This window comes from Callithrix jacchus, chromosome 13 (genome assembly GCF_049354715.1).
Source record: "Callithrix jacchus isolate 240 chromosome 13, calJac240_pri, whole genome shotgun sequence".
Lineage (NCBI taxonomy): Eukaryota > Metazoa > Chordata > Mammalia > Primates > Cebidae > Callithrix > Callithrix jacchus.
This window is the reverse complement of record NC_133514.1, coordinates 9,760,790-9,787,546: the sequence shown is the minus strand read 5'-3', so window position 1 is coordinate 9,787,546 and position 26,757 is coordinate 9,760,790. Positions and strand designations below refer to the sequence as shown.

Below are 26,757 nucleotides of genomic sequence, written 5' to 3'. Positions count from 1 at the left end.
CTGTGCCTCCCAAGTTCAAGGGGTTCTCCTACCTCAGCCTTCCAAGCAGCTGGGACTACAGGCACATGCCACCACACCTGGCTAAATTTTTTGGTTTGTATTTTTAGTAGAGACAGGGTTTCGCCATGTTAGCAAGACGGTCTCGAACTCCTGACCTCATGATCCTCCCACCTTAGCCTCCCAAAGTGTTGAGATTACAGGCGTGAGCCACCACACATTTTTATAATTGTTAAACTGTCCATAGCTGAAATAATTTTTATCACAGAAATTTGCGAACACTACAGATCAGTTTTTGGTTTTTCCAGGAAATTGGGTTGTTCGGTACCCTCTAGCCTGTCCTTGCAAGAGGGCTCAATTCCTCTCCCTGTGAGCTGCTTAGGCTCCCTCAAAGCACAGTGTCTGGGTTCCAAAGGCACCACCCCTCCATGACTGTTGGGGCAGCTCTTTAAAAATTCAATAAATAAGTTCCTTATAAACCACAGAAATAGATTTCTCAGTGTTCTAGAGGCTGGGAAGTCCACATGGAAGTACCAGCAGAATTGTTTCCCAGGAGGGCCGGCTTTTTGGTTCATAGACCAGCCACTAACTCCATCTGTTCCTTGGGCAGCTTGACCTCAAAAATGCATTTTGAAACATCTTTCTCCCTCTCTCTTTCCTCATTAGTCTCAAGACATAACCTTGAAGTAAGCTGCAGAAGCTCGATTCCTCAACCTTAAAATAGATACCAGTCCCTCCATTTCCCACTGTAAATTCCCTGCACATTTTATCTAAATGTATGCTAATGTTTATTCTGATCTAATGTCTATTCTCCTGATCTCCAGGGGCTAAGCTTGAGACAGACAGAGCAAAGTCGGGAGACTCAGCTGGAAAATTCTACAGACTACCTCAAGGCCTCTAGTCAACTGCCCAGCCATCATGAAGAGGACACCAGCCCATGTGCCAGGTGTACAGAGACCCAAGGTAGCCACAGAAACAAGACACACAGACCTCACCCCCAGCTCAATCCCTGTATGCCTCCCATGTCAAGCCCCCTTTTTAAACTCTTGCCATCTCCCCAGAAGCTTGAAGCAGTGGCTTTGATGTGAATCCAGCCATTTTCCCATTACTAGTTTTGGTTAATGAAATCACTCTTTCTCCCACACCTCCATCCAGTTACCAGACCCCGCAGGTGGCGAGCAGAGGGACCTGTGTTTAGTGACGCGTCCTTGCGTGGTGGAAGAAACGACATAGTGTCAGTGCTCTGCCGTCGCTTCTACAGGGGCACGAATCCCATTCACGAGAGCTGTGCCTTCCTGATCTAGTCACTGCATAAAAGCCCACACCTCTTGATGCTGTCACCTTGGGGTTTAAGATGTAAACATATGGATTTCAGAGGGACAAAAATATTCAGGCCACAGCACCATTTCATACAGAGGAAGTGAAAGATCCCAGTTCATTAGCATCTGATTCCAGGAAAGAGCATTAAGGATTATTTTACTTGCCAAAATATCACCCAGGCTACATTCAAGAGGAGAAAAGATAAACCTTCCTTTCTATGGGAAGAGAGTTATGGATGTACAGGCTTTTTTTTTTTTTTTTTTTGAGATAGTCTTGCTCTATCACCCAGGCTGAAGGGCAGTGGTGCGATCTCAGCTCCCTGCAACCTCCACCTCCAGGTTCAAGCAATTCTCTGCCTCAGCCTCCAAAGTAGCTGGAATTACAGGCACCCACTGCCACACCTGGTTAATTTTTTTATTTTTCATACAGACAGGCTTTCACCATGTTGGCCAGGCTAGTCTTGCACTCCTGACCTCGTGATCCACCCACCTCAGCCTCCCAAAGTGCTGGGATTACAGGCGTGAGGCACCTTGCCCAGCTGTACAGGCCATATTTTTGAAGCTGCTCCATGGACTTATTTCCTCATAGTTTATTGTAAAATGCAACAACACCAGACACATAGACAGCTTGTGAGAGGTGCTGGGAAAGGCGGACAAAGGGCAGGGACTTGGAGCTCCTGTCTGTCCCAGCTGGATCTGCAGGCCCAGGAGTCTCTGTGTGACACAGGCAGCACCAGGACCCTCCCTGCAGGGAGGTGGACAAAGGGCTGAGGGGAGGGACAGGGCGGTGCACTCTGAGGAGCTGGGAGATGGACAGTCCTCACAGCTCACCCCCACGCAGGCCCCGCCCTGCCCCACAGTAACACGCATGCTGTGTTCTTCCACTGCCCTTCCCTACCAGATCAAAACCATGTTCCAGGGCCCTGCCCAGGGTCCACACACCCTGTGTCCGATGGGGCCACCAGACACCCTCAGCAGGTGTGACAACATCCTTGCTGCTCCTGGAAGCCACTCTCCTCTCACACCCACACGAGCACTCTCACCAACAGCTTCCCAGAATATGGTGTCAAGGCTCTGATGGCGTCCAGGCTGATGTCCAAGACTCTTAATAAGTGTCCAGACTCACTTCAGTATCCCCTGGAAGTTCAAGAGCATGTGGCTGAGAGCAGCGTTTCAGACACGTCTACTGTGACTGGAAGTCGACCTTGGTGAAAAGCACTGGAAACGCAGGCTGGGGAGATCACGGATGGACACAGAAGCGAAAGTGCTGCAAGGACTTTCAGACAAAACACTTTTGCTTAAACCTCGGAGTTCTGCCAAGGTCCTGGTGCAGCCCAGAAAGAAAAGTGAGAGACTACAGAAGATGAATCCCTCTCTCCTAATTTGGGTTGGCGTGTGAGAGTCACGTGGGCGAGGAGGAGGTGAGGCACAGGTGCAACCTCAGCACAGACTGAGAACCTGACCGGCCCTGGGCTGCCAAGTCCACCCCTGCCAGAGTAGCATGCCCCCTCTGCCACTGAGCCTGCAGTTTTCACCCCTCCAGTCATGCATGGGAAGGAACGACCTCAGGACACTGGATTGGGGATGGAAAAGGCAGAACCAGTAGCCGCCCCTTGCTCAGTCCACCTGCAGCCCATCTGTGCTCTTTGAGCTCCTGAAATCACTCCAAGTGCTGCTGATGAGGCCGCCGGCGCCAGCCCACACTCCTGCTCAGGCGGCTGCACCTGCTCTCCCTCTTCCTCAACCCATCCAGGTTTCTTCAGGACTCACCCACCCCCTCCTGGCCTCTGCTCTGATGCTCTCTCCCCAGTGAGACTGCCATGGTGATGCTACTGAGCAGCACCCTGCCCCCCACACCGACTCACCTGGGCACTCCAGGCCACCTCAGCATTATCCTTTTATTCTGTGTAATCACCGCTGGCTGCACAGCATATCATGCCCCTCATAACTTTGCCTGCTGTTTGTCGCCTCCACTAAGATATGAGATGGAAACAGTGCTTGTCACTCCCTGCTGCCGAAATCCAAGTCGAGCAGCAACCAGATCGTCCTCCAGCACCATCAGGGCCCTGATCCCACATACAGTCCAGTCAGCAGAGGGCAGACAAAGGCCCAGGGCACGGTGTTTTGCAGCAGGAGGCTTGGCCAATGCATTCTTCTCATTCCCATCACAGAGGGGTGGCAGTCTGCGTTTGCTTTGACTTTAGAAGGGACCCAGTGCATGCTTACCAGGCTGCGCTAAGGTGGTCTCAGTAGGCTGGCCAGCCACTGCCTGTAACGCGTGCCCCCAGGACTCCCCATGATTCAGTGTAAACCCCTGTAGGCTGTGGCATTACACTGACAGCATTTTGCTCAGAAGCCCCAGAAGAAGGAAGTGAAAACCACGCTGGTCGTTTTAGTGGCTTCCTCCAAGACCATGGCTGGGCCACAACCCACACACAGTGGGTTCACACTAGTAAATCCTTATAGCAGTAAAGATTCTAGGGATCACCTGGCCCTCATGAGCCACCACATTCCCCTTGCAGTTAAAACCCGAGTCTTCACCACTTGTGTGCCAACCACTGTGGCAGGCCCTGTGCATACTGGGACATTCTGTTGTGGAGTCACCTGCACCCCACTTGTCTGTTCTGCTGAGGCCCACAGATGCCACCACCCAGAAGCCCTCCACACCTTACTGGGGCCACAGCAGAATACAGCATGCAGCTGGCCCAGCAGGTGGTCTCCCAGGCAGTGCCCAGGTTCCACGTTCTGAGTTTTATATGGAAACTCACTACCACCAATCACGACTCCCAGAGCCTCTGGACAAACACGCCCATCCTGGCTATGGGCTTCTGCAGCCAAAAACTTCATGGCAGCTGCAGCTCATTATGCCCAATTAACAAGGTGGCTACCACTCCACACAATGCCCGTATAGACACGGGCACTTCGGGACATGCTCTGGTGCTGCTGTATCCCCAGATTCCAGCCATGCCGTGTGTCTGATTCCTCTTGACAGACGCTCAGCCACTAATGTCTCCCTAGGAACATGGGAACAGCACCCACAGGACAGGCCAGACCTGGCAGATGGGACCTTTGGAGGGAGCAGGAAGCTGAGGCCATGCTTGCCCTGTTCCTCAGCCCCTGCGGATAAGCAGAGAGAAACCAGCAGCAGCGACCCTGTTGCCTGAACCATCAGTGACCTGATGAGGCCCTGGGAAGAGCTGGACATGGGGAGTCCCCATCCCTCAGGGAGGGCAGCACTGCCCTGCAGGCTGGGAGCCCGCTGGCCAGCAACCACCTCCCACATTTATCACAGCAGGGCCCACATAGGAGGTGGGCGGGCTGAGCCCAGCCATAAAGTGGGTGGTGCCAGTGCAGGGGAGGTTGCTGTGACCACAACCCCACCCAGGGTCATGTTTCTACAGATTCCTGGGCTGTGCCCAACGTATTGGGAGCACCCTGAAGCCAATGCCTAAAGGACTCTTACAATTCTGGAATGGCCTCTGTGGGGTGCACCTGTTTGGTCAAATTAGGGGAGGCTCCAATCCTCCTACAGGTGATTCATGCCTCATGCATTCAGAACCAACATGCCCAGGCTATTTTCCACCACCCGAAGGGGGAGGCAGCCACAGTGAGACTACACCCATCTCTGGCCTCCACACTGAGCTGGCTGACAGCCCCTGATGTCCTGTCCCCAGGACGTTAGGGTCAGACGCACCTCCCAGGGTCTGGGTGAGATCCTCTTTTTTAATAGACTCCAGGCCCTCAAGTTCCGTATTCCTCCGGTGCTGAGAGAGTGGAGTCCCCCAGCCTCGCGTCATGAGAGCTACAGCCACATTAGGGGGCACCGCATGCCACAGGTGCCTCCCACCGTAGCTCTAGGCAAGCAAAACTATGGCCTGCACTCCCTTATTCCTGGGCCAGTGCCCAGGTAGCAAATTGGCTTCACTGGGCCTCTCCCAGTGCCTTCCGCTGTGCACAACCCTCCCATGTGTCAGTGACTGCTCCACCTGTACACTGGGCTCTGTAACCTCATCGTAGGTATCTATTCCATCAGAGTGACTAAATTCTTATCTCATTTCGAGAAACCTCATCCCATTTGCCTCACTATGAGGAAGAGGAGGAGGAGAAGGAGGAGGAGGAGGAGGAGGAGGGTGGAGGCCGGAGGGTGGAAGAGGTGGAGGAGAAGGAGGGGGAGGAGGGTAGAGGAGGAGGGTGGAGGGTAGAAGAGGAGGAGGGTGGAGGGTGAAGGGTGAGGAGGGAGGAGAGTGGAGGGTGGAGTAGAAGGAGGAGGGTGGAGGGTGGAGGAGGAGGAGGAGGGAGGAGGGTGGAGGGAGGAGGAGGAAGAGGAGGGTGGAGGGTAGAGAAGGAGGAGGAGGGTAGAGGAGGAGGAGGGAGTAGGGTGGAGGGTGGAAGAGGAGGAGGGTGGAGGGTGGAGGATGGAGGAGGAGAAGGAGGAGGAGGGAAGAGGGTGGAGGAGGAGGAGTAGGAGGAGGAGGGAGGAGGGTGGAGGGTGGAGGAGGAGGGAGGAGGGTGGAGGTTGGAGGGTAGAGGAGGAGGGTGGAAGAGGAGGAGGGAGGAGGGTGGAGGGTGGAGGGAGGAGGAGGAGGAGGGAAGAGGAGGAGGAGGGAAGAGGGTGGTGCCTTTTAAAATATGCACTAGTCTCCCAAGGACTCCCCTTCAAATAACCCAGGAGGAACCACATGAGGGAAAGCTCATGCATCCCAAGCACCCAGCGGCCATCCTCCTAACTCTGTGTGTAGGGAGATTCATGACCTCCGGAATGTGTTTGGGAGTAAGGTATTTGAGCACACAGCACAAACTGACGCAGGCTAACACCAATGTCCCTACCACACTGGCCACCTTCCTGAGGGACTTCTGAGAGACAGTAGGTCTCACGAAATAATTTGATGAGTCCTTGGCCCAGGTGGCCTAGACAGTCATTTGGCCTTGAACCATCTCAGGCCAAGCGAAATGGTGATAGTCTCCTCTAGGGGGCCCCAGACTCTACACACAACCTTTACTCAGGAGCCTCCAACCTGTCCTACCTAGCAACGCAACGCCAGGCGCTATTCTGTCTCACCCAGGTATTCTCCAGCATTTCTTGCTTGAACGGCTTGGGTTTGTTTTTATGGTTAAACCACACGGCCTGGGGATGTCACTTCAGACCAGATTCCAACTCCACCTCTGTGAGTGGTGGTGTTCTCACCCTAGTCCTGTCTCCCCTGTGTGTGGGTGTTCTCACCCTAGTCTCCTCTCCCCTGTGAGTGGGTGGTGTTCTTACCCTAGTCTCCTCTCCCCTGTGTGTGGGTGTTCTCACCCCAGTCTCCTCTCCCCTGTGTGTGGGTGTTCTCACCCTAGTCCTGTCTCCCCTGTGTGTGGGTGTTCTCACCCTAGTCTCCTCTCCCCTGTGAGTGGGTGGTGTTCTTACCCTAGTCTCCTCTCCCCTGTGTGTGGGTGTTCTCACCCCAGTCTCCTCTCCCCTGTGTGTGGGTGTTCTCACCCCAGTCTCCTCTCCCCTGTGTGTGGGTGTTCTCACCCTAGTCCTGTCTCCCCTGTGTGTGGGTGTTCTCACCCTAGTCTCCTCTCCCCTGTGAGTGGGTGGTGTTCTTACCCTAGTCTCCTCTCCCCTGTGTGTGGGTGTTCTCACCCCAGTCTCTTCTCCCCTGTGTGTGGGTGTTCTCACCCCAGTCTCCTCTCCCCTGTGTGTGGGTGTTCTCACCCTAGTCCTGTCTCCCCTGTGTGTGGGTGTTCTCACCCTAGTCTCCTCTCCCCTGTGAGTGGGTGGTGTTCTTACCCTAGTCTCCTCTCCCCTGTGTGTGGGTGTTCTCACCCCAGTCTCCTCTCCCCTGTGTGTGGGTGTTCTCACCCTAGTCCTGTCTCCCCTGTGTGTGGGTGTTCTCACCCTAGTCTCCTCTCCCCTGTGAGTGGGTGGTGTTCTTACCCTAGTCTCCTCTCCCCTGTGTGTGGGTGTTCTCACCCCAGTCTCCTCTCCCCTGTGTGTGGGTGTTCTCACCCCAGTCTCCTCTCCCCTGTGTGTGGGTGTTCTCACCCTAGTCCTGTCTCCCCTGTGTGTGGGTGTTCTCACCCTAGTCTCCTCTCCCCTGTGAGTGGGTGGTGTTCTTACCCTAGTCTCCTCTCCCCTGTGTGTGGGTGTTCTCACCCCAGTCTCCTCTCCCCTGTGTGTGGGTGTTCTCACCCTAGTCTCCTCTCCCCTGTGTGTGGGTGTTCTTACCCTAGTCTCCTCTCCCCTGTGTGTGGGTGTTCTCACCCCAGTCTCCTCTCCCCTGTGTGTGGATGGTGTTCTCACCCCAGTCTCCGCTCCCCTGTGTGTGGGTGTTCTCACCCTAGTCTCCTCTCCCCTGTGAGTGGGTGGTGTTCTTACCCTAGTCTCCTCTCCCCTGTGAGTGGGTGGTGTTCTTACCCTAGTCTCCTCTCCCCTGTGTGTGGGTGTTCTCACCCCAGTCTCCTCTCCCCTGTGTGTGGGTGTTCTCACCCCAGTCTCCTCTCCCCTGTGTGTGGGTGTTCTCACCCTAGTCCTGTCTCCCCTGTGTGTGGGTGTTCTCACCCTAGTCTCCTCTCCCCTGTGAGTGGGTGGTGTTCTTACCCTAGTCTCCTCTCCCCTGTGTGTGGGTGTTCTCACCCCAGTCTCCTCTCCCCTGTGTGTGGTGTTCTCACCCCAGTCTCCTCTCCCCTGTGTGTGGGTGTTCTCACCCCAGTCTCCTCTCCCCTGTGTGTGTGTGGGTGTTCTCACCCCAGTCTCCTCTCACCCTGTGTGTGGGTGTTCTCACCCCAGTCTCCTCTCCCCTGTGTGTGGGTGTTCTCACCCCAGTCTCCTCTCCCCTGTGTGTGGGTGTTCTCACCCCAGTCTCCTCTCCCCTGTGTGTGGGTGTTCTCACCCTAGTCTCCTCTCCCCTGTGAGTGGGTGGTGTTCTTACCCTAGTCTCCTCTCCCCTGTGTGTGGGTGGTGTTCTTACCCTAGTCTCCTCTCCCCTGTGTGTGGGTGGTGTTCTTACCCTAGTCTCCTCTCCCCTGTGTGTGGGTGGTGTTCTCACCCTAGTCTCCTCTCCCCTGTGTGTGGGTGGTGTTCTTACCCTAGTCTCCTCTCCCCTGTGTGTGGGTGTTCTCACCCCAGTCTCCTCTCCCCTGTGTGTGGATGGTGTTCTCACCCCAGTCTCCGCTCCCCTGTGTGTGGGTGTTCTCACCCTAGTCTCCTCTCCCCTGTGAGTGGGTGGTGTTCTTACCCTAGTCTCCTCTCCCCTGTGAGTGGGTGGTGTTCTTACCCTAGTCTCCTCTCCCCTGTGTGTGGGTGTTCTCACCCCAGTCTCCTCTCCCCTGTGTGTGGGTGTTCTCACCCCAGTCTCCTCTCCCCTGTGTGTGGGTGTTCTCACCCTAGTCCTGTCTCCCCTGTGTGTGGGTGTTCTCACCCTAGTCTCCTCTCCCCTGTGAGTGGGTGGTGTTCTTACCCTAGTCTCCTCTCCCCTGTGTGTGGGTGTTCTCACCCCAGTCTCCTCTCCCCTGTGTGTGGGTGTTCTCACCCCAGTCTCCTCTCCCCTGTGTGTGTGTGGGTGTTCTCACCCCAGTCTCCTCTCACCCTGTGTGTGGGTGTTCTCACCCCAGTCTCCTCTCCCCTGTGTGTGGGTGTTCTCACCCCAGTCCCCTCTCCCCTGTGTGTGGGTGTTCTCACCCCAGTCTCCTCTCCCCTGTGTGTGGGTGTTCTCACCCTAGTCTCCTCTCCCCTGTGAGTGGGTGGTGTTCTTACCCTAGTCTCCTCTCCCCTGTGTGTGGGTGTTCTCACCCCAGTCTCCTCTCCCCTGTGTGTGGGTGTTCTCACCCTAGTCTCCTCTCCCCTGTGTGTGGGTGTTCTTACCCTAGTCTCCTCTCCCCTGTGTGTGGGTGTTCTCACCCTAGTCTCCTCTCCCCTGTGAGTGGGTGGTGTTCTTACCCTAGTCTCCTCTCCCCTGTGTGTGGGTGTTCTCACCCCAGTCTCCTCTCCCCTGTGTGTGGGTGTTCTCACCCCAGTCTCCTCTCCCCTGTGTGTGTGTGGGTGTTCTCACCCCAGTCTCCTCTCACCCTGTGTGTGGGTGTTCTCACCCCAGTCTCCTCTCACCCTGTGTGTGGGTGTTCTCACCCCAGTCTCCTCTCCCCTGTGTGTGTGGTGTTCTCACCCCAGTCTCCTCTCCCCTGTGTGTGGGTGTTCTCACCCCAGTCTCCTCTCCCCTGTGTGTGGGTGTTCTCACCCCAGTCTCCTCTCCCCTGTGTGTGGGTGTTCTCACCCTAGTCCTGTCTCCCCTGTGTGTTGGTGTTCTCACCCCAGTCTCCTCTCCCCTGTGTGTTGGTGTTCTCACCCTAGTCCTGTCTCCCCTGTGTGTGGGTGTTCTCACCCTAGTCTCCTCTCCCCTGTGTGTGGGTGGTGTTCTTACCCTAGTCTCCTCTCCCCTGTGTGTGGGTGGTGTTCTTACCCTAGTCTCCTCTCCCCTGTGTGTGGGTGTTCTCACCCTAGTCTCCTCTCCCCTGTGTGTGGGTGTTCTCACCCCAGTCTCCTCTCCCCTGTGTGGGTGGTGTTCTCACCCCAGTCTCCTCTCCCCTGTGTGTGGGTGTTCTCACCCCAGTCTCCTCTCCCCTGTGTGTGGGTGTTCTCACCCTAGTCCTGTCTCCCCTGTGTGTTGGTGTTCTCACCCCAGTCTCCTCTCCCCTGTGTGTTGGTGTTCTCACCCTAGTCCTGTCTCCCCTGTGTGTGGGTGTTCTCACCCTAGTCTCCTCTCCCCTGTGTGTGGGTGGTGTTCTTACCCTAGTCTCCTCTCCCCTGTGTGTGGGTGGTGTTCTTACCCTAGTCTCCTCTCCCCTGTGTGTGTGTGGGTGTTCTCACCCTAGTCCTGTCTCCCCTGTGTGTGGGTGTTCTCACCCTAGTCTCCTCTCCCCTGTGTGTGGGTGTTCTCACCCTAGTCTCCTCTCCCCTGTGTGTGGGTGTTCTCACCCTAGTCTCCTCTCCCCTGTGTGTGGGTGTTCTCACCCTAGTCTCCTCTCCCCTGTGTGTGGGTGGTGTTCTTACCCTAGTCTCCTCTCCCCTGTGTGTGGGTGGTGTTCTCACCCTAGTCCTGTCTCCCCTGTGTGTGGGTGTTCTCACCCCAGTCTCCTCTCCCCTGTGTGTGGGTGTTCTCACCCTAGTCTCCTCTCCCCTGTGTGTGGGTGGTGTTCTCACCCTAGTCTCCTCTCCCCTGTGTGTGGGTGTTCTCACCCCAGTCTCCTCTCCCCTGTGTGTGGGTGTTCTCACCCTAGTCCTGTCTCCCCTGTGTGTGGGTGTTCTCACCCTAGTCTCCTCTCCCCTGTGTGTGGGTGGTGTTCTCACCCTAGTCTCCTCTCCCCTGTGTGTGGGTGGTGTTCTCACCCTAGTCTCCTCTCCCCTGTGTGTGGGTGTTCTCACCCTAGTCTCCTCTCCCCTGTGTGTGGGTGTTCTCACCCCAGTCTCCTCTCCCCTGTGTGTGGGTGTTCTCACCCTAGTCTCCTCTCCCCTGTGTGTGTGGTGTTCTCACCCCAGTCTCCTCTCCCCTGTGTGTGGGTGTTCTCACCCCAGTCTCCTCTCCCCTGTGTGTGGGTGTTCTCACCCCAGTCTCCTCTCCCCTGTGTGTGGGTGTTCTCACCCTAGTCTCCTCTCCCCTGTGTGTGGGTGTTCTCACCCCAGTCTCCTCTCCCCTCTGTGTGGGTGGTGTTCTTACCCTAGTCTCCTCTCCCCTGTGTGTGGGTGTTGTTCTCACCCTAGTCTCCTCTCCCCTGTGAGTGTTCTCACCCTAGTCTCCTCTCCCCTGTGTGGGTGGTGTTCTCACCCTAGTCTCCTCTCCCCTGTGTGTGGGTGTTCTCACCCCAGTCTCCTCTCCCCTGTGTGTGTGTGGGTGTTCTCACCCTAGTCTCTTCTCCCCTGTGTGTGGATGGTGTTCTCACCCTAGTCTCCTCTCCCCTGTGTGTGGGTGTTCTCACCCTAGTCTCCTCTCCCCTGTGTGTGGGTGTTCTCACCCCAGTCTCCGCTCCCCTGTGTGTGGGTGTTCTCACCCTAGTCTCCTCTCCCCTGTGTGTGGGTGTTCTCACCCCAGTCTCCGCTCCCCTGTGTGTGGGTGTTCTCACCCTAGTCTCCTCTCCCCTGTGTGTGGGTGGTGTTCTCACCCTAGTCTCCTCTCCCCTCTGTGTGGGTGGTGTTCTCACCCCAGTCTCCTCCCCTGTGTGTGTGTGGGTGTTCTCACCCCAGTCTCCTCTCACCCTGTGGGTGGGTGGCATTCTCACCCCAGTCTCCTCTCCCCTGTGTGTGGGTGTTCTCACCCTAGTCTCCTCTCCCCTGTGTGTGGGTGTTCTCACCCCAGTCTCCTCTCCCCTGTGTGTGGGTGTTCTTACCCCAGTCTCCTCTCCCCTGTGTGTGGGTGTTCTCACCCCAGTCTCCTCTCCCCTGTGTGTGGGTGGTGTTCTCACCCTAGTCTCCTCTCCCCTGTGTGTTGGTGTTCTCACCCCAGTCTCCTCTCCCCTGTGTGTGGGTGGTGTTCTCACCCCAGTCTCCTCTCCCCTGTGTGTGGGTGGTGTTCTCACCCTAGTCCTCTCACAAGGTATATATAAAAATATGCAGGCTGGGCTCTCCTAGTGGCTTTAAATATTCCCTCCATCCAGGTAGTTCATCCCAGCCACCAGCATGGGCATCATGGGGCAATTGTCTTAGGAGTCATGGAGAATCCATAGTTGGTTCCTGCCTGCGCCTGGCCAGGGCTGACCAAAGCAGATGTGGGGTTCATCCCTCTGAGGACTCCTGCTTGGATTCAAGCTTTCTGCCAAATTTCTCAACTGCCCTTGTTAACAGTTATTGAAAGTGCCCAATAGAAAATAACCCTGAAAAATTAAGACACCTCATCCCAAAAGACCCTTAAATAGGGAAGTCCTCTCCTTCCTGTGCAGTGTTGCTCCTGCTACATGAGACCCAGGACACAGGACTGCTGTCTGCCCTCTGTGGTTGCCCTGCCTGGCTTGAGGATCCATAAGTGACACAAAATTTAAACTTTCACATTGAGATTTCAACATTGAAGCTGTGCCCCTAGTCTGACCTCTCACTGTGGGGCTACCGCGGAGGGACCCAGCAGGTGAATTCCCTGCTGTGAACTTCTGTCTGGGCCTCTGGTGGCTGCTGGGGGCCCTGGCTACCAGCTAAGGTAATAAACTCAAAAAGTTTCCTTCCAAACACACGTGACCTACTTGACATGTCCAGTACGGACGCTCACAGCTCTTTAGAACGTTCTTTTATTTTGAGAGAAGCCTTTGCAGGTCCTTGGCCTGTTTTTCAGTCATGTTGTTTACTTTTGCTATCGAGTTGACTGCCTTATGTATTCGGATATTTACCCCGTCTACCCGGAGGGTTTGCATTTTCTCACATCTTCTGGGTTGCCTTTCACTGTGTTGGTTGCTACCTTTGCTACGCAGATGCTTTAGCGTTCAATGCAGCCTCTCTTGTCGATTTTCCCTTTTATTTATTGCCTGTACCTTTGGTGTCACAGCCAAGAAATCATTACTCACATCAGTGTCAAAGCTTGGTATGCTCTTCTAATAGTCTTATGGTTTCAGGTCTATGTTTAGTCTTCAATCCATGTGAGCTGATTTTTCTACATCTTCTGAGGGAAAGAACCACATGTATGCACATAGCAAGTCATGAACCTTACACAACTCTTTACCCGTCTCACTGAGCTCACTTTACCTGTTGCCTGATAAGGTCATTGTTCTCTTCACCCTGGCCCCTACAGGAGCCTGCTCACTCCATAACCTCAGTCACCCCTTCATGACGGTATAATGACCTTGAAGTCTGCAATGAGTGACTCTCTGCCCCACTGGAATTCAGGTCTGGCACCAGTGTTTAGACCTCAAGAGAACAGTAGGGCCTATCACCAGGAAATAAGAGTCATCTGCTCTCTTAAATTATTAAATGAAAGCACTGTTTCTATTCTTTTTTGAATATTAAATATTTAACCAGGAAATACTAGATATTTCTGGAAGACAGGAAAAATATGCCAGGGTCCTCATCATCACCATCAGCTTCAACCTGGCACAGACACTAAACATAGAGCTTCATGTGAAGAAAGCTGGGAGACCAGAGGAGCATTGGAGGGATGTCAAGGCTGATAGGAGCCCGCACCCTCTCTACCGAAATGTACATCTCCTCTCACTCAGGATGCCAAGGTTTCTTGTCTCTGAGCCTTCTCCCTGCAGAGCTATAAACCCAGGCTGGCTTCTCCCTCCCCACACATCTGCTCCTGCTCTCCCTCCTCCAGGTTGCCCCAGCCATGAGGACCCTCGCCCTCCTCACTGCCATTCTCCTGGTGGCCCTCCAGGCCCAGGCAGGGCCACTCCAGGCAAGATGTGATGAGGCTGCAGGCCAGGAGCAGCCTGGGGTCGATGACCAGGACATATCTATTTCCTTTGCATGTGACAAAATCTCTGCTCTTCAGGTTTCAGGTGAGTGAGGCCAGAGTCTAGAGGGATGGATGGGAGACGGGCTCTGGAATCGAGTCTCCATGGTGGATGTCACTGAGATGGCTTTACTTAGCATCTATGGGCCTTGACATTCTTATCTCCAAACTGAACGGAGAGCCAAACAAATCTAAGTAGTTTTCTTTCTCCAAAGACTTGATTCCAAGATATGTCTATAAAATTCCCCAGGGTTAAGATATGGAGAGACAGACTGACTCTTTCTTTCTGGATCTAAACAAGTAGATATTACAGGGAGACTATGTTATTCCGCCTGTAGAGAACCTTTTAAAAACTGGAGGTGAGCTTAAGAGTGTGTTCAGGCGTGTGTGGTGGGGCAGAAGCACAGAAATGAGAGCAAAGCAGGACGAGTCCTTAATCCTGTATGACCAGCACTGCTCTGTGTATTTACTCCTATTGGCTGAGGTTGTTTGTGCTACCGGCTGTAATGCAGCCAACATCCCCCAACAGCCAGCAAGTGACTTCCCAAGATTCCCTTTACCACCCACTGCCGACCGTGGTGCTCAGTTTCGGATGCTCTGTCTGTGTCCCCAGGCTCAACGAGGGGCTTGGCCTGCACGTGCAGGTTAGTGTACTGCCGGCCAGCAGAACGTCGTGCTGGGAGCTGCATCGTTGGTGGTGTGGGCTTCGCATACTGCTGCTCGCTTGCAGATTAATATCCTGCTGTCCAAGAGAATGCCATGTGTCATCCGTGGTGTAAGCTTCACATTCTTCTGCAGCTAAGATTGCAGAATTAGCAACTGCTTTGAGAGCTACAGGAAATGGTTTTTTCTCCTAAACTACTTTCTCCTTAACATCTTTCTTGATCCTAAATAAATGCCTTGTAACAAGATGTCTTTGTTTACACCTCTTTAAAGTTTGATATGTGTCTGTATCAAGACACTGGAAAGCACCTGCCAGAATCCCATGTCAAGAATTTTGAACAAATTGAAGTTTCAAATTCTAGAATCTTTAAGGAGGAGCCATGGCTTCAGACACAAATCGAAACGAAGGCACAAATGCTGCCACTGATCTCACCATCCACTGCTCTGTCTTTTCACTCTGCCTCATTTTGAACAGATTCACTCTCAAAGGCAAGTCTCATAGGCTAGGCAAAAGAATCAGCTTAGCTACTCACAAACATCACTACTTCTTGGGAGAAACCACCATCCTCTGGGTCAAAATACTGGAGTTGTATTGAACATGCCCAGGTCACCCATTTGCCTTTTAAGACATAGGGTTACATGAGATCCATTGAAACAACTTTAATTAAGAAGGGAATTGGTTGTTAGCAAATTCTGTTGGATGCACCTAACAGAAAGAGCAGCGGTCCACACTGGGACGTCCTCATTAAACACACCTTCCAGCCACGTCTACTAAAACCTGGATTCCACACCCATAAAGTCGTCTCCACTCCTAGAAAACGCACAGGCACAAATGTTCCACTGCACTTTGCAGCGCGCACTCTCCTGGCTTGACTTAAAGCCGCTGAGAACCTGATTCTGCTTAGTAAATACAGCTTCAAAGGGGCAATGGAAAAAATGAAGAGAAAAAACACTTCACCAAAAACCTTCAGTTCCTGTTGCTGCTGCAGGGTGCTGAGGCTCTGATACCCCAAAACGTCCTGCACATTAGTGGGTGAGCAGGAAACCAGGTCTGGGGAAAGGGAATGAACCAGGAGCGCCCTCTGAGATGCTCAGGGCATTTGCCGGGAAGGCCACAGCGCCCCCTGCTGTCCTGCCCCCACCTGCAGCCTCCCCACCAGGCACAGCACATGTGGGGTGTGCGCCTTCCTGAGCCTGTCTTCCTCCTCCCCTCCAGGAGACAGGGTCACTGCCTAACCCCGGTGTCTCTGAGGGCCAGGCTGACATCTTGCTGGGGTGAGTTGTGACCCTTCCTCCTGTCTCTCCTCTCTGTCCATCCCCTGGAAACCCACTGTACCTTTAACAATAGTTGAGGCTGGCTTGCCAATGGCCTATGAAGACAAAGCCACACAGCCCCAGGGACAAGTCCATCTTGAGCCACAGATTTCTTATATTTTAGATCCAGCAGTTCCAGTTTGTGCATCCACTACACATGCTGGAAAAAATAACTTGTCTGTTCAAGCCATAGCTCGTCTTATCTGGAGGGTCATTCACAGAATGCCCCCGAGACTTCCAAGAGTGACAGAGAAACCACAGTTTGCAAAGACAGCAACGGTGCTTCCAGTAGGATTTTCCCCATTCTGATGGACGGAGACACAGCTGTGACCACCAACAACCACAATACCCAGAGTCCAGGAGAAGGAAGCAGCTGTTCTCATGCAGATTCTGAGGAGGCCTCAGCCCCAGACTGAAGCTCTGCCAGTCTGAAGAGGCAGCTCAGGGGTCCAGGCAGCCCACTGAGACACCACACAGCTGGGGAACCCAATAGAGGTCCCAGGGAGGACATAGTGGGTCTGTGATTGGCAAAGAAATGGTCCAAGCTCTTCCCCTTGTACAGAAGGTGAAGGTGATATTTGGGGTTTCAGGATGTGAAGGGCAGACAGTCTTCCTTCGGTTCCTGTGACTGCCACTGACTTGAAGTCAGGTGGTCCTTGCTGACTAGGTCCTGCATATTGCTCCTAACTGTCCACTGGGCCGGGCAGACTCCATCACGCGGCTTCTGCACGTCACCCAGAACTCCACCTGCCTTACACCCCAGGTCCTGGGGTCTCTGCTAGAACTTCCCTTTGTCACTGAGAGCTTTTCTGATTTCTTAATTTTAAATTGCAACTAGTTCCCCCTGGAAACCTCTCTCCCCCTCTTCTTTTTATTAACTGTAGAATTTTAAGCTACCTCACATTCTGTGCATTTCACTCACTCTCTGGAACATTTGTCTCAAAACAGTGGGAGGGAAGCTGCATATTCTAGTCCTCATCATCCCCCAGTGCACAGATGACCATCTCATACATGGCACAAGATCAAGAAATTAATTTCAACTAAATTAATTTTACTTAAAATTTATATTGATACAAAATTGCATTGTTGTTCCTAAATAGCTTACAAAAAAAAAATACTGAACCCTACAGAGGTAAAGCAGTCCATGTGTCTAGTTCATGGGACAGCATTCCTCAAAAAGACTAATTAAAACTAATTTAAAAGACTAAAATACAGGAGCTGTGATGGGGAACACGTGGCGCCATGAAGCATTAGGACTTCTGAAAGACAGAAAAGACCATTCCATCTTGGAATGCCAAGGATAGATTTCATGGTAAATCTTAAACTGAAACATAAAGATGTTTAAACTTTCAATAAATTAAAGGAATTATTAGGCCGAACATTAGGTAGAGATCAGAGAATCAGTGTAAGAGCTAGGCAGGAGGAGGCCAACCTCCACCGAATTAAGAGGAACTGCTGCTGCAGCAGGAAAGGATGGAGTAGAATTCGGGCCTATTTGCTGAGAAGCATCTATCAACTCAAGGAAAAGGGGCAGAGGAGGATGGAGCATCCCTGCTCTGCTGGGTGGATAAAGGCACACTGGGACCACCACGTGCGACTTCTGCTACTGCAGTCTAGGGTGGGCGATGACACCTGCAAACTCTATGGACAGAGAATTCAGGGAGAGGTGTGAGGGTCTCCGAGCAACCCGGGCAACTTGCTCGGCCTCAAGTGAGACCCAGAACTGTTTGCTGGGAAGCACTCTGTGTTTACTAGTGTTGTACAGGACATTTTCTCCTTTGAATAACTCAAGTGGCAGAACAGCAAGGAGTAAGTCAGATGCCTCATCCCTATAAACGTAGTTACCCAAGGGGATGGCGGCCTTGGCTCTGCGGCAGGATAGGGGTCTATCCCCTAACTAATTAGCAAACACAGGTGGCCCAATCACACTGCTCAACTTCCCCACCACCAACCGCCAGAACCTTTCCACTAGCTTCACCCAGGGCCACTGTATTCCTGCCTTGGGCTTCGGGACAGAGGAGTCCAACGGCTTGCCCGTTGCAACGTTTTGACGTCTATTTCAACAGTCTTCAGTAAATACTTCCTTGACATTTCTTAAAAGTCTTGTGATTTCCTTTTAATACAAGACATTGGCATTTTTTTTCTTCTTTTCTGTTTCTCTGTTTGAGACCCTGAACTCCTCTTCCAAGCAGAACCAGAATGTAAGAAATCAGATAACTACTTGTTCTCTTTTCTAAACCTCTGTATTTTTTCCCTTTGCTGCTCAAAGCCATTCAACTCATTAAGAAACTTAAGATTATGGGAAACGGTCTTTCACTCTAATGTTACCTGGCAGGTCACCCTCCCAACCTCTCAGTGCTTTGTCCTCCTGGATGACAGTGACCCCACCCCATGACCACCCATACCTCCTGCCAGCACTGGCACTTGTCCAGCTATGAACATCAGCTACGAAGCTCCCGTCACAACCTCACCCGCTATCCTTTCAGCGTCTCATGTAGCCGTCCTCCTTCCCTGCTGACCAGCATCAATAAGGCTGTTTCCAGGGGCTGTGCAAGGGAATCAGCAGGGAGTCCGATGCCCAGGCTGTACACGGGACACCTGTCCTGTGCTGTCATCTCCTGTCCTTGTGCCCTGCACCATCCTTGCCTCACGTTCTCCCACTTTGATATTTTTGATCATTTTCAGGCATTAGTGAAGTCTTGGAGTAAAACGTTAGAAATCATGTCAAGCTGAGTCAACTTTTTTTTTTTTTTCTTTTAGAGACAGGGGTCTTGCTATGTTGCCCAAGCTGGTCTCAAACTTCTGGCCTTAAGCCACTCTTCCTCAGCCTCCCAAAGTGCTAGGATTACAAGCTGAGCTACCTTGCCCGGCGCTGGGTCAACATTTTCATTCCCATACCTAGGAATTCTGGCTTTACGAAATGCTTGATCCTAGGACTCAAAGCCTGAGTCACACTGCTGTCTTCACCTTTGTTTCCCCTGATCTTGCTTTGGGCTCTCTCCCCAGGTGACAGCCCATGTCATTCATGGTCATCTCCCTGTGACCTTTGTAGCTAATCTCCTGGAGAAAATCCCTATTTCTTTCCCTGTTGTTCCAGCCAAGTGCCGAGTCCCTCCCTCCTCTGAGTTGTCACTGAGGGCAGAGGTTGAGACTCCACCTGCAGGAAGAATTTAAACTAAGAATGTACCCATTCTTCAGTCACTCCAAACAGTCCACAGTCTCATGCTCCCACTACCATGGGCTCTGTGACACTGTGGGAATAAGATGAGAGGATCCCAGCCTACTTCACTAGTATTTTACAGAAGCAGAAGTTTACACATACACAAATGCACAAGTCTAACTCCTCACCAAGACTGCGAAAATGCCCTCTGTTCATCTACTGCTCTGGGAAAAAACACACCAAACATAGTGGATTGAAACAACATGATCAGGGCTTCACTCACACATTGGCAATTGTGGACAAAGGGCAAGGGTGGACAAAGGGCAAGGGACTCAAAGCTGTCCCAGCTGGATCTGCAGGCCCTGATCTCCACCGGCATCAGAGGAGAGGTTCTGCTGCGATCTGAAGGCCTCAGGACAGAGACCCTCATGCACAGGTGGCAGGCAGTGCTGGCTCGGCTGGGAGCTCTCACAGGGCTGAGGGATGGGACCTCAAGGTGTGCTGGGGCCAGATCATGCCGCCTCATGAGAGAGGAGGTTTGTGTGACACTCTTTAAACTATTCGTAGCTAGGAGGATTTTAACCACAGAAATGTACAAACACTGAAAATCAGGGTTTGGGTTTTTCCCGGAAAGCTGGCTGTTCTGTGTTCTCTAGCTCACACTTGCTAGTGGTCTCAGTTCGTCTTCCTGTGTGACACCGAGGCTTCCTCAAAGCACTGTGTCTGGGCCCCAAAGTGACTAGCCCTCCTAGTCCATCTGCTATTTAAAAAAAAAATACCATAAACTGAGTTGCTTGTGAACAACAGATGTATTTCTCAGTGTTCTAGAAGTTGAGAAGTCGAAATCAAGATGGCAGCAGATTTGGTGTCTGCTGAGGACCAGCTTTCTGGTTCCTAGATGGCACCTTCTCACTGTGTCCTCGCCTGAAGGAATGAAGGAGCTCCCTGGGGCCTCTTCTATAAGGGCACTAATCCTACTTGTGAGGTGCCCTCCAGACCTACTCAGCTCCCCGAAGGCACCACCTGCTAACGCTATCCCCTGGCGGTTTAATATCCCAACACAGTAATTTCAGAGGGACAAAAATATCCAGACGGCAGCACCATCCAAGACAGAGGAAGTGAAATACCAGGTTCTTAGGACCTGGGCCCAGCAAATGGCACGGTGCTAAGTCAGGTGTATTCTATCGGTGAAGATCTCACTCAACCCAGGTTCAACAAGAAAGGAGTAAACCTCCCTTTCTGTGAGAGAAGAGTCCAGGAATTAGGGCCACATTTTAAAACAGCCCAAGAGAGTTATTCTTTCACAGTTCTTTGTAAAATTGCTGCAGGCAATGATGTCTGTACAGCTTGTGAGAGGCGCTGGGAAGGGTGGACAAAGGGCAGGGGACTCAAAGCTGTCCCAGCTGGATCTGCAGGCCCAAGAGTCGCTGTGTGGCACAGTCAGCTCCAGGACCCTCCCTGCAGGACGGTGGACAAAGGGCTGAGAGGAGGGACAGGGCGGTGCACTCTGAGGAGCTGAGAGATGGACAATCCTCAGAACTCACCCCCACGCAGGCCCTGCCCTGCCCCATGGTAACAGGCACGCTGTGTTCCTCCACTGCCCTTCCCTCCCCTCAGCCCTCTGTCCACCTCCCTGCAGGGAGGGTCCTGGTGCTGCCTGTGCCACACAGCGACTCCTGGGCCTGCAGATCCAGCTGGGACAGGCAGGAGCTTTGAGTCCCCTGCCCTTTGTCCACCTTCCCAGCTGCCTCTCACAAGCTGTCTATGTGTCTGGCATTGTTGCCTGCAGCGATTTTATCCAAAAATCTATGAAAGAATAACTCTCTTGGGCTGTTTTAAAATGGCCCCAGTTCTTGGACTCTCCTCCCACAGAAAGGGAGGTTTACTTGTTTCCTGTTGAATCTAAGTCAGGTGACGTCTTCACCAATAGAATACACCTGACTTAGCACCGTGCCGTTTGCTGGGCCCAGGTCCTAGGAACCTGGTATCTTTCACTTCCTGTCTTGGATGGTGCTGTACTCTGAACATTTTTGTCCCTCTGAAATTCACATGTTGAAATATCAAACTGCCAGGTGATAGCATTAACAGGCGCTGCCTTTGGGGAGTAAGTAGGTCTGGAGGGCGCCATGACTGCCCTTCCCTACCGGGTCAAAACCATGTCCCAGGGGCCTGTCCAAGGTCCACACACCCTGTGTCTGCTGGGGCTACCAGACAGCCTCAGCGTGTGTGGGAATACCCTTGCTGCTGCTGGAGGCCTCTCTCTTCTCATGCCCACACCCGCACGTCCACCCACAGCTTCCCCAGAATATTTACCCCAGTTTGAGGGCGTCAAGGCTCTTGTTGAGGGTCTGTAAGTTTAACTGCATGTGCATGAAAGAACAGTTTAACTTGTGTCTACACTCAGAGTTGACACTAGCGGCAGGTCCAGGACACTGGGCTGGGGGCCGGTGGAAGTGAAAGTGTTGAAAGACTGAGATGTAGCACCATTTTGTACTTAAACCACAGAGTTCTGCCAAGGTTCTGGTGCAGCCCAGAAAGAAAGCAAAAGGGACCAGATGATACAGACTCATCCTGGTCTGATTGACGTTTTAGAGTTTGGGAGCCACCTGGGGGAGACGAAGGCAAAGCCCAGGTGAGACCTCAGCACAGACTGAGAACCTGACCCGCCCTGGCTGCGGAGTCCCCACCACAGACTGGGCAGGAGGCACGGACGGCAGCGGCGCCACCCCAGAGAAAGAGCAGAGGCCCCCGGGCTCAGGTCCTCAGCCCTGCGGCCAGCACAGGAGGTCATGACATCACCACACTTGGTTAGAGACGGGGCGACCAGCCTTCCAGGGCCGCAGCCAGCGTGTTCAAAGTGTCAGTAGTGCCCCCTGAGCTACTGTTGTAATACTGACACTTTGGGTGCAGAAGAAAACACTGCGTTTGCTGAGCAAAACTTTACAGCGCTCGCATTTGAAATCCCGCGTGGGAAATTACTATTTAAGGGCGGGAGTGCCACCTGCTGTTCCTCAGGTGCTACTGCAGTGCTGCCGGCCCAATTCTCTGCAAGCGCAGGTCCTTCTTTACCGGAAGGCAGTGTGAGCTCTGCTAGGTCCGCGTCTGATGCGGGAGGCATGGTGGAGCCACTGAGGAAAGAGAGACAGCCCTGGGCCTAAGTCGACTGCATCTTGGTGGCATCTCCAAGGTGCTCGGTTCTTATTAGGGCTTCCATGTGGGAGTGGGGTGGGGTTAATTTAAGAAAGGCAGTTAGCAGAGACCCTCATGACTGCGGGTCAGATGCGGTTACTTCTCTCGGGGATGTAGGAGCCTGATGGCTAACAAGGGGGAGATATACCTGCCTCGATTTTGTGCATGATCAGTGAAAGCTGGATGCCAGAGTAATGGGCTCTGCTCTTTAAAACAGAGCTTGTGCTTCAGTATTTGCATGTATGTGATGCTGAGGCAGGAAGGTAAGTAGAGAGAGGGAAAGGAACCACGAGAAGTTCCCTTGTCTCTGACACTCTTCAATGTTCTGCTGATCTAGAAGTGTTGTTTACGTCCAGGCATTCCGTCCCTGGGCACGGTGCCTGTGGTGACTTCACAAGCTGAGATAAGGATCCTGATAAGCCTTCCTGCTCCCCATCTGTCTAAATATTTAGCAATGGCCATGGGGATTGGTCTGTGTTATCTTCTATTTCAATTAGAATAGGCTGAGAACACTTCTTAGTTTCCAAAGATAGAGCGTACAATTCCAAAATGCTCCTTTAAGTCAAGACAAATTAGAACACTTATTTACAGAAGTATCTTGTCCTCTTAGCTAGATCAGGGTATCTGAATAACAGCTCTGGGGATAGGATTTCCAGGTGATAGACTAATTATTGCCTTTCCAACGAACTACTGGGGAAAGAGGCACAGCCAGCTATAACTCACAGTGGGCAATTATAATATGGGTTGGAGAGGGCAAGTTTAATTAGAAATTTGGATCTGAGCTAAATGGTCATCTCCTACTGGGTAAATGAAGGTCCAATTCAAATAAATACAAAACAAATGTATTTTTTTACATGCCCACAGATTCCATAACAAAACCAAAACAGAAATCAAGAAAACAATTTCATTTACAATAGCATCAAAAAATAAAACACCTAGGAAGAAACAAGGAGGTAAAAGATCTACACACTGAAAATGAAAAACAGAAACAGTGAAAGAAATTGAAGAATGCAAAAATAAATGGAAAGATGTCCTGTGCTGATAATTGGAAGAGTTAAGACTGCAAAAGTGTCTATCCCAAACAAACCAACATACAGATTCAGCACAATCCCTATCAAAATCCCCATGGCATTCTTCACAGACATTTTTTTTTAAATCCTAAAACTTGTATGAAATGGTAAAAGAACACAAATAGCCAAAATATTTCTAAGGGGGAAAAAAAGTTGAAGGCATCACAATTCCTGGTTTTAAATTATATTAGAAAGCTATAGTAACCAAAACAATATGGTATTGGCATAAAACCAGACACATACCAGTGAAATAAAAGTGAGAGTCCAGAAATAAATCCAAACACATATGGTCAAGTAACTTTTGACAAGGGCATCAAGAAGACACAATGGGGACTCTCTTCAATAGATGGTGGTGGAATACAATTTCCACATGCAAAACAAAAAAACTGGACCCTTATGCCAACACAAAGTCAACTCAAAATGGATAAAACACCTGAATAGAAGACCAGAAACAAGAGACTACAAAAACAATGGTAGAGTTCTATGTGTTTGGAGCTACAAACTATTCAAGTTACAGCATTGGGGGATAAAAACAAAGTATAAACCAATATGTTTAATTTTGCAGTGGAGATTTCCTGGAGCAGAGCTGAAGGAAATCTGGGGCAGGGATGGAGGCTCATTACTGCTTCTACCCTTTGAATGTTCCTTGTGAATTATTTAAAAGTTTCTAAAATTAAAAATAAAAATTTCACAGGGGGATTGTGGGCATGTCAATTGTTTTGATATTTCTCAAAGTGGAGAGAGATACCTAGCACATATTTTACTTGATATGTTCAGATCACATTGGCTTCTTAAAATAAATCTGTCTTTTGGCTTTAGTTTTACTAATTCTTAGTATCTCACTGAGCTTATTTCCCCTATAGTCTGAAAAAGGTCATTATCTTCTCCACACTCTTTCCCCTAAGAGGCTACTCACCCCATAATTTCAAAGCCTCTTTCGTGAGGACAGAAATGCCTCCCGAATCCTGCAATGAATTAACTCTCTACTCCAGTGGGATCCAGCTCTGGCCTCAAGGTCTAGACCTCCAGAGAGTGGCCAGCCCCACCTTTAGAAAGTAAGAGGCATTTGACTCCTGAACCGACTCTGCGAAAGCACTGTTCTTTTCTTTTTTGAATAGTTAGAAGTAAATATTCCAGCAGATGGAAAACAGGAAAATGTAGCTCTGTTCTTATCATCACTATCAGCTTGGACCAGAACCGACACTCAGTAAAAAGCCTCACACTACAATGAAGGCTTAGAGAACAAAGGAGCATCAAAGGGACCTGGAGGGCGAGGGCAGCTCTTCTGCTCCCCAATCACATCACATGCACACCCCATCTCACTGCAATATCTGTCTCAGGCCTTCTCCCAGCAGAGCTATAAATCCGGGCTGGCTCCTCACTCCCCACACATCTGCTCCTGCTCTCCCTCCTCCAGGTGATCGTAGCCATGAGGACCCTCGCCCTCGCCCTCCTCGCTGCTGTTCTCCTGGTGGCCCTCCAAGCTCAGGCTGAGCCACTCCAGGAAAGAGCTGATGGGGCTGAAGCCCAGGAGCAGCCTGGGGCAGACAACCAGGACTTTCCCATCTCCTTTGCAACGGATGCAAGCTCAGATCTTAGAGCTTCAGGTGAGAGACACAGCATTACAGAGCTAGGAGTCTAGAGAGGAAAAAACAGGCAGACACCTCTAGAATCAGACCCAACAGCTGGCTTTTTCTGTTATGTGATCACCTCCCCAGGCCTCAATTACTTCATGTTTGTACTGAAAAGAAAGAATCAGTGATATTCGAGGAATGGCTTTTAGCTAAAGATTTTTAAATTCTATGACAAACCTATGAAGTCGCCCAATTTTTTTGCTATGTAGAAATGTATTGAGAAGCCTCTCCTCAATACTCACCAAGGAACATTTTTTCATCTGACTTTTGGAAACTAGAGACAATCATACAGGTGTTTTCAGATATGTGTTTGTGACAGGGCAGGAGCCTGTAAGTGCAGCACATCAGAATGCGTCTCTAATCCTGTGTGCTTGGAGTATTTATTCCTACTGATTGTGCAATCACGCTGTTGGCTGTAATGCAGCCAGCATTACACATCAACCGGCATGCAGTTTCTCCAAGATTCTCTTTACTGCCCGCTGCTGACCCTGGTACTCAATTTCTGATGTGCGCTCTCTCTCTCTCTCTCTCTGTCCCCAGGCTTAAGGAGGAGATTCATTTGCTATTGCAGAAGAACCTGTCGTTATGTATAACGTTCCCATGGGGTCTGCAGGGCCAGTGGTGTTTGCCAGATTCTGCTGCCACTGAGGAATGAAGAACAGAGAGAAACATATTCATAATTTGTTGTGTGACCTAGAAGGAAACTATTGTATGTCCTAAACTTTGTCCTCAACTTTCTTTCTTCATCTCAAATAAAGTCCTTTCAGCAAGTTCTCCGTGTCTGTGCTATTCTGATGTTTGGTAGTTCAGGATTCTTCAGATGCATGTCCCCCAGGCTGAATTTCAGTTCTCTGCAACCTCCATCTCCCAGGTTCAAGTGATTCTCCTGCTTCAGCCTCCAAGTAGCTGGGATTACACATGTGTACCACCGCTCCCGGCTCATTTTTGTATTTGTAGTAGAAACAGGGTTTCACCATATTGGCCAGGTAAGTCTTGAACTCCTGACCTCAAGTGATCTGCCCACCTTTGCCTCCCAAAGTGCTGGGATTGCTGGCATGAGCCACTGCACCTGGCCTTAGGCATTGTTTTAATGTTAATGCTGGTCAGCTGTGCCTGAATTCCAGTGGGAGGAGAGGATATAGGCATTCATCCGGCAACTCCCAGTTCTGCTGCCCTTCTCCAGGGCCCTTTTATCTCTTTGTAGGAGGGGCCTTGTTAGAGTGGCCTGTTTTCCAGTTCTCTAACACACAGAGAGATGACCGTGGAGTGAATGATTCTCCAAGGCAGGACTGAACGAGGAGAAATGTGGAGTCACAAAACCCATTTCCAAGCCCGACTTTGCCACTTTCTGCCTGAATGGACTTGACAAACCCAGCACGAAAATGGAGAATTCATTTCCTCCTCTACAGTCCATGAGGCAGGTGCCTCAAAACCTAACTGCGGGACCTCACAGGATTCCTGATAAAGGTGGTCAGGGACTTAGACATCAAAGGTGGGGCAAAGAACTCAGTCATATAGCAAGGATTCGGGGGGTGACCTAGAGCCCCAAGCTGCTTCTTTCCCCAGGACCAGACCCTGGCAATAAGCAAATAGAGAAAATGCTCTCCAAATAAGAATGGGATCATCGTAACACACAACGTAAGCACAGTGCTTCCCCATGTGAAAAGTCCTACCCTGCTCCCCATCACTTCCTCCCCCACGCACACCTTTGAGACAAGGCTTAACATTCCTGCTTTATGTGAGGCTGGTGAGGAGTCTGGAGTCACCGAGTGGGGACCAGCCTGATGTCCGTGCTCAACACCGGGGTCCCCGGGACACAGAATACCAGGGTGTGACTGGCACTTCCAAGGAACCGCCAATAACTCAAATCTGTCTCAAAGCTGCTGTGGGCCGGAAACCCATCCTTGAGGACGAGGAGAATGTGGCTTTGGGGGTCAGACACCAGAGAACACGCAAACCCAAGAAGCACCTTGTGATGGCTGATGTTATGCCTGGGCCAGGGTT

General features: G+C 51.5%; 1 protein-coding gene and 1 long non-coding RNA gene across 3 annotated transcripts in view; one reads left to right on the top strand and one right to left on the bottom strand.

Annotated features, from left to right (window-relative positions):
- LOC118146722 (uncharacterized) overlaps positions 1-26,757 on the bottom strand; it is a 167,111-nt gene that overhangs the window by 16,926 nt on the left and 123,428 nt on the right. The window lies entirely within an intron of this gene.
- Positions 13,583-14,546, top strand: DEFA4 (defensin alpha 4). The gene is made up of 2 exons (XM_002756775.5): positions 13,583-13,769; positions 14,337-14,546. Exons 1-2 carry the CDS (start codon positions 13,598-13,600, stop codon positions 14,456-14,458), a joined length of 294 nt encoding a protein of 97 aa, XP_002756821.1. The 5' UTR covers positions 13,583-13,597; the 3' UTR covers positions 14,459-14,546.

What these genes read in the sequence shown, in the direction of transcription:
- DEFA4 (XM_002756775.5), top strand. Translation starts at nt 13,598, where the DNA reads ATGAGGACCCTCGCCCTCCTCACTGCCATTCTCCTGGTGGCCCTCCAG. An exon ending in CTCTGCTCTTCAGGTTTCAG is followed by an intron (nt 13,770 to 14,336) that starts GTGAGTGAGGCC and finishes CTGTGTCCCCAG; the next exon opens with GCTCAACGAGGGGCTTGGCC.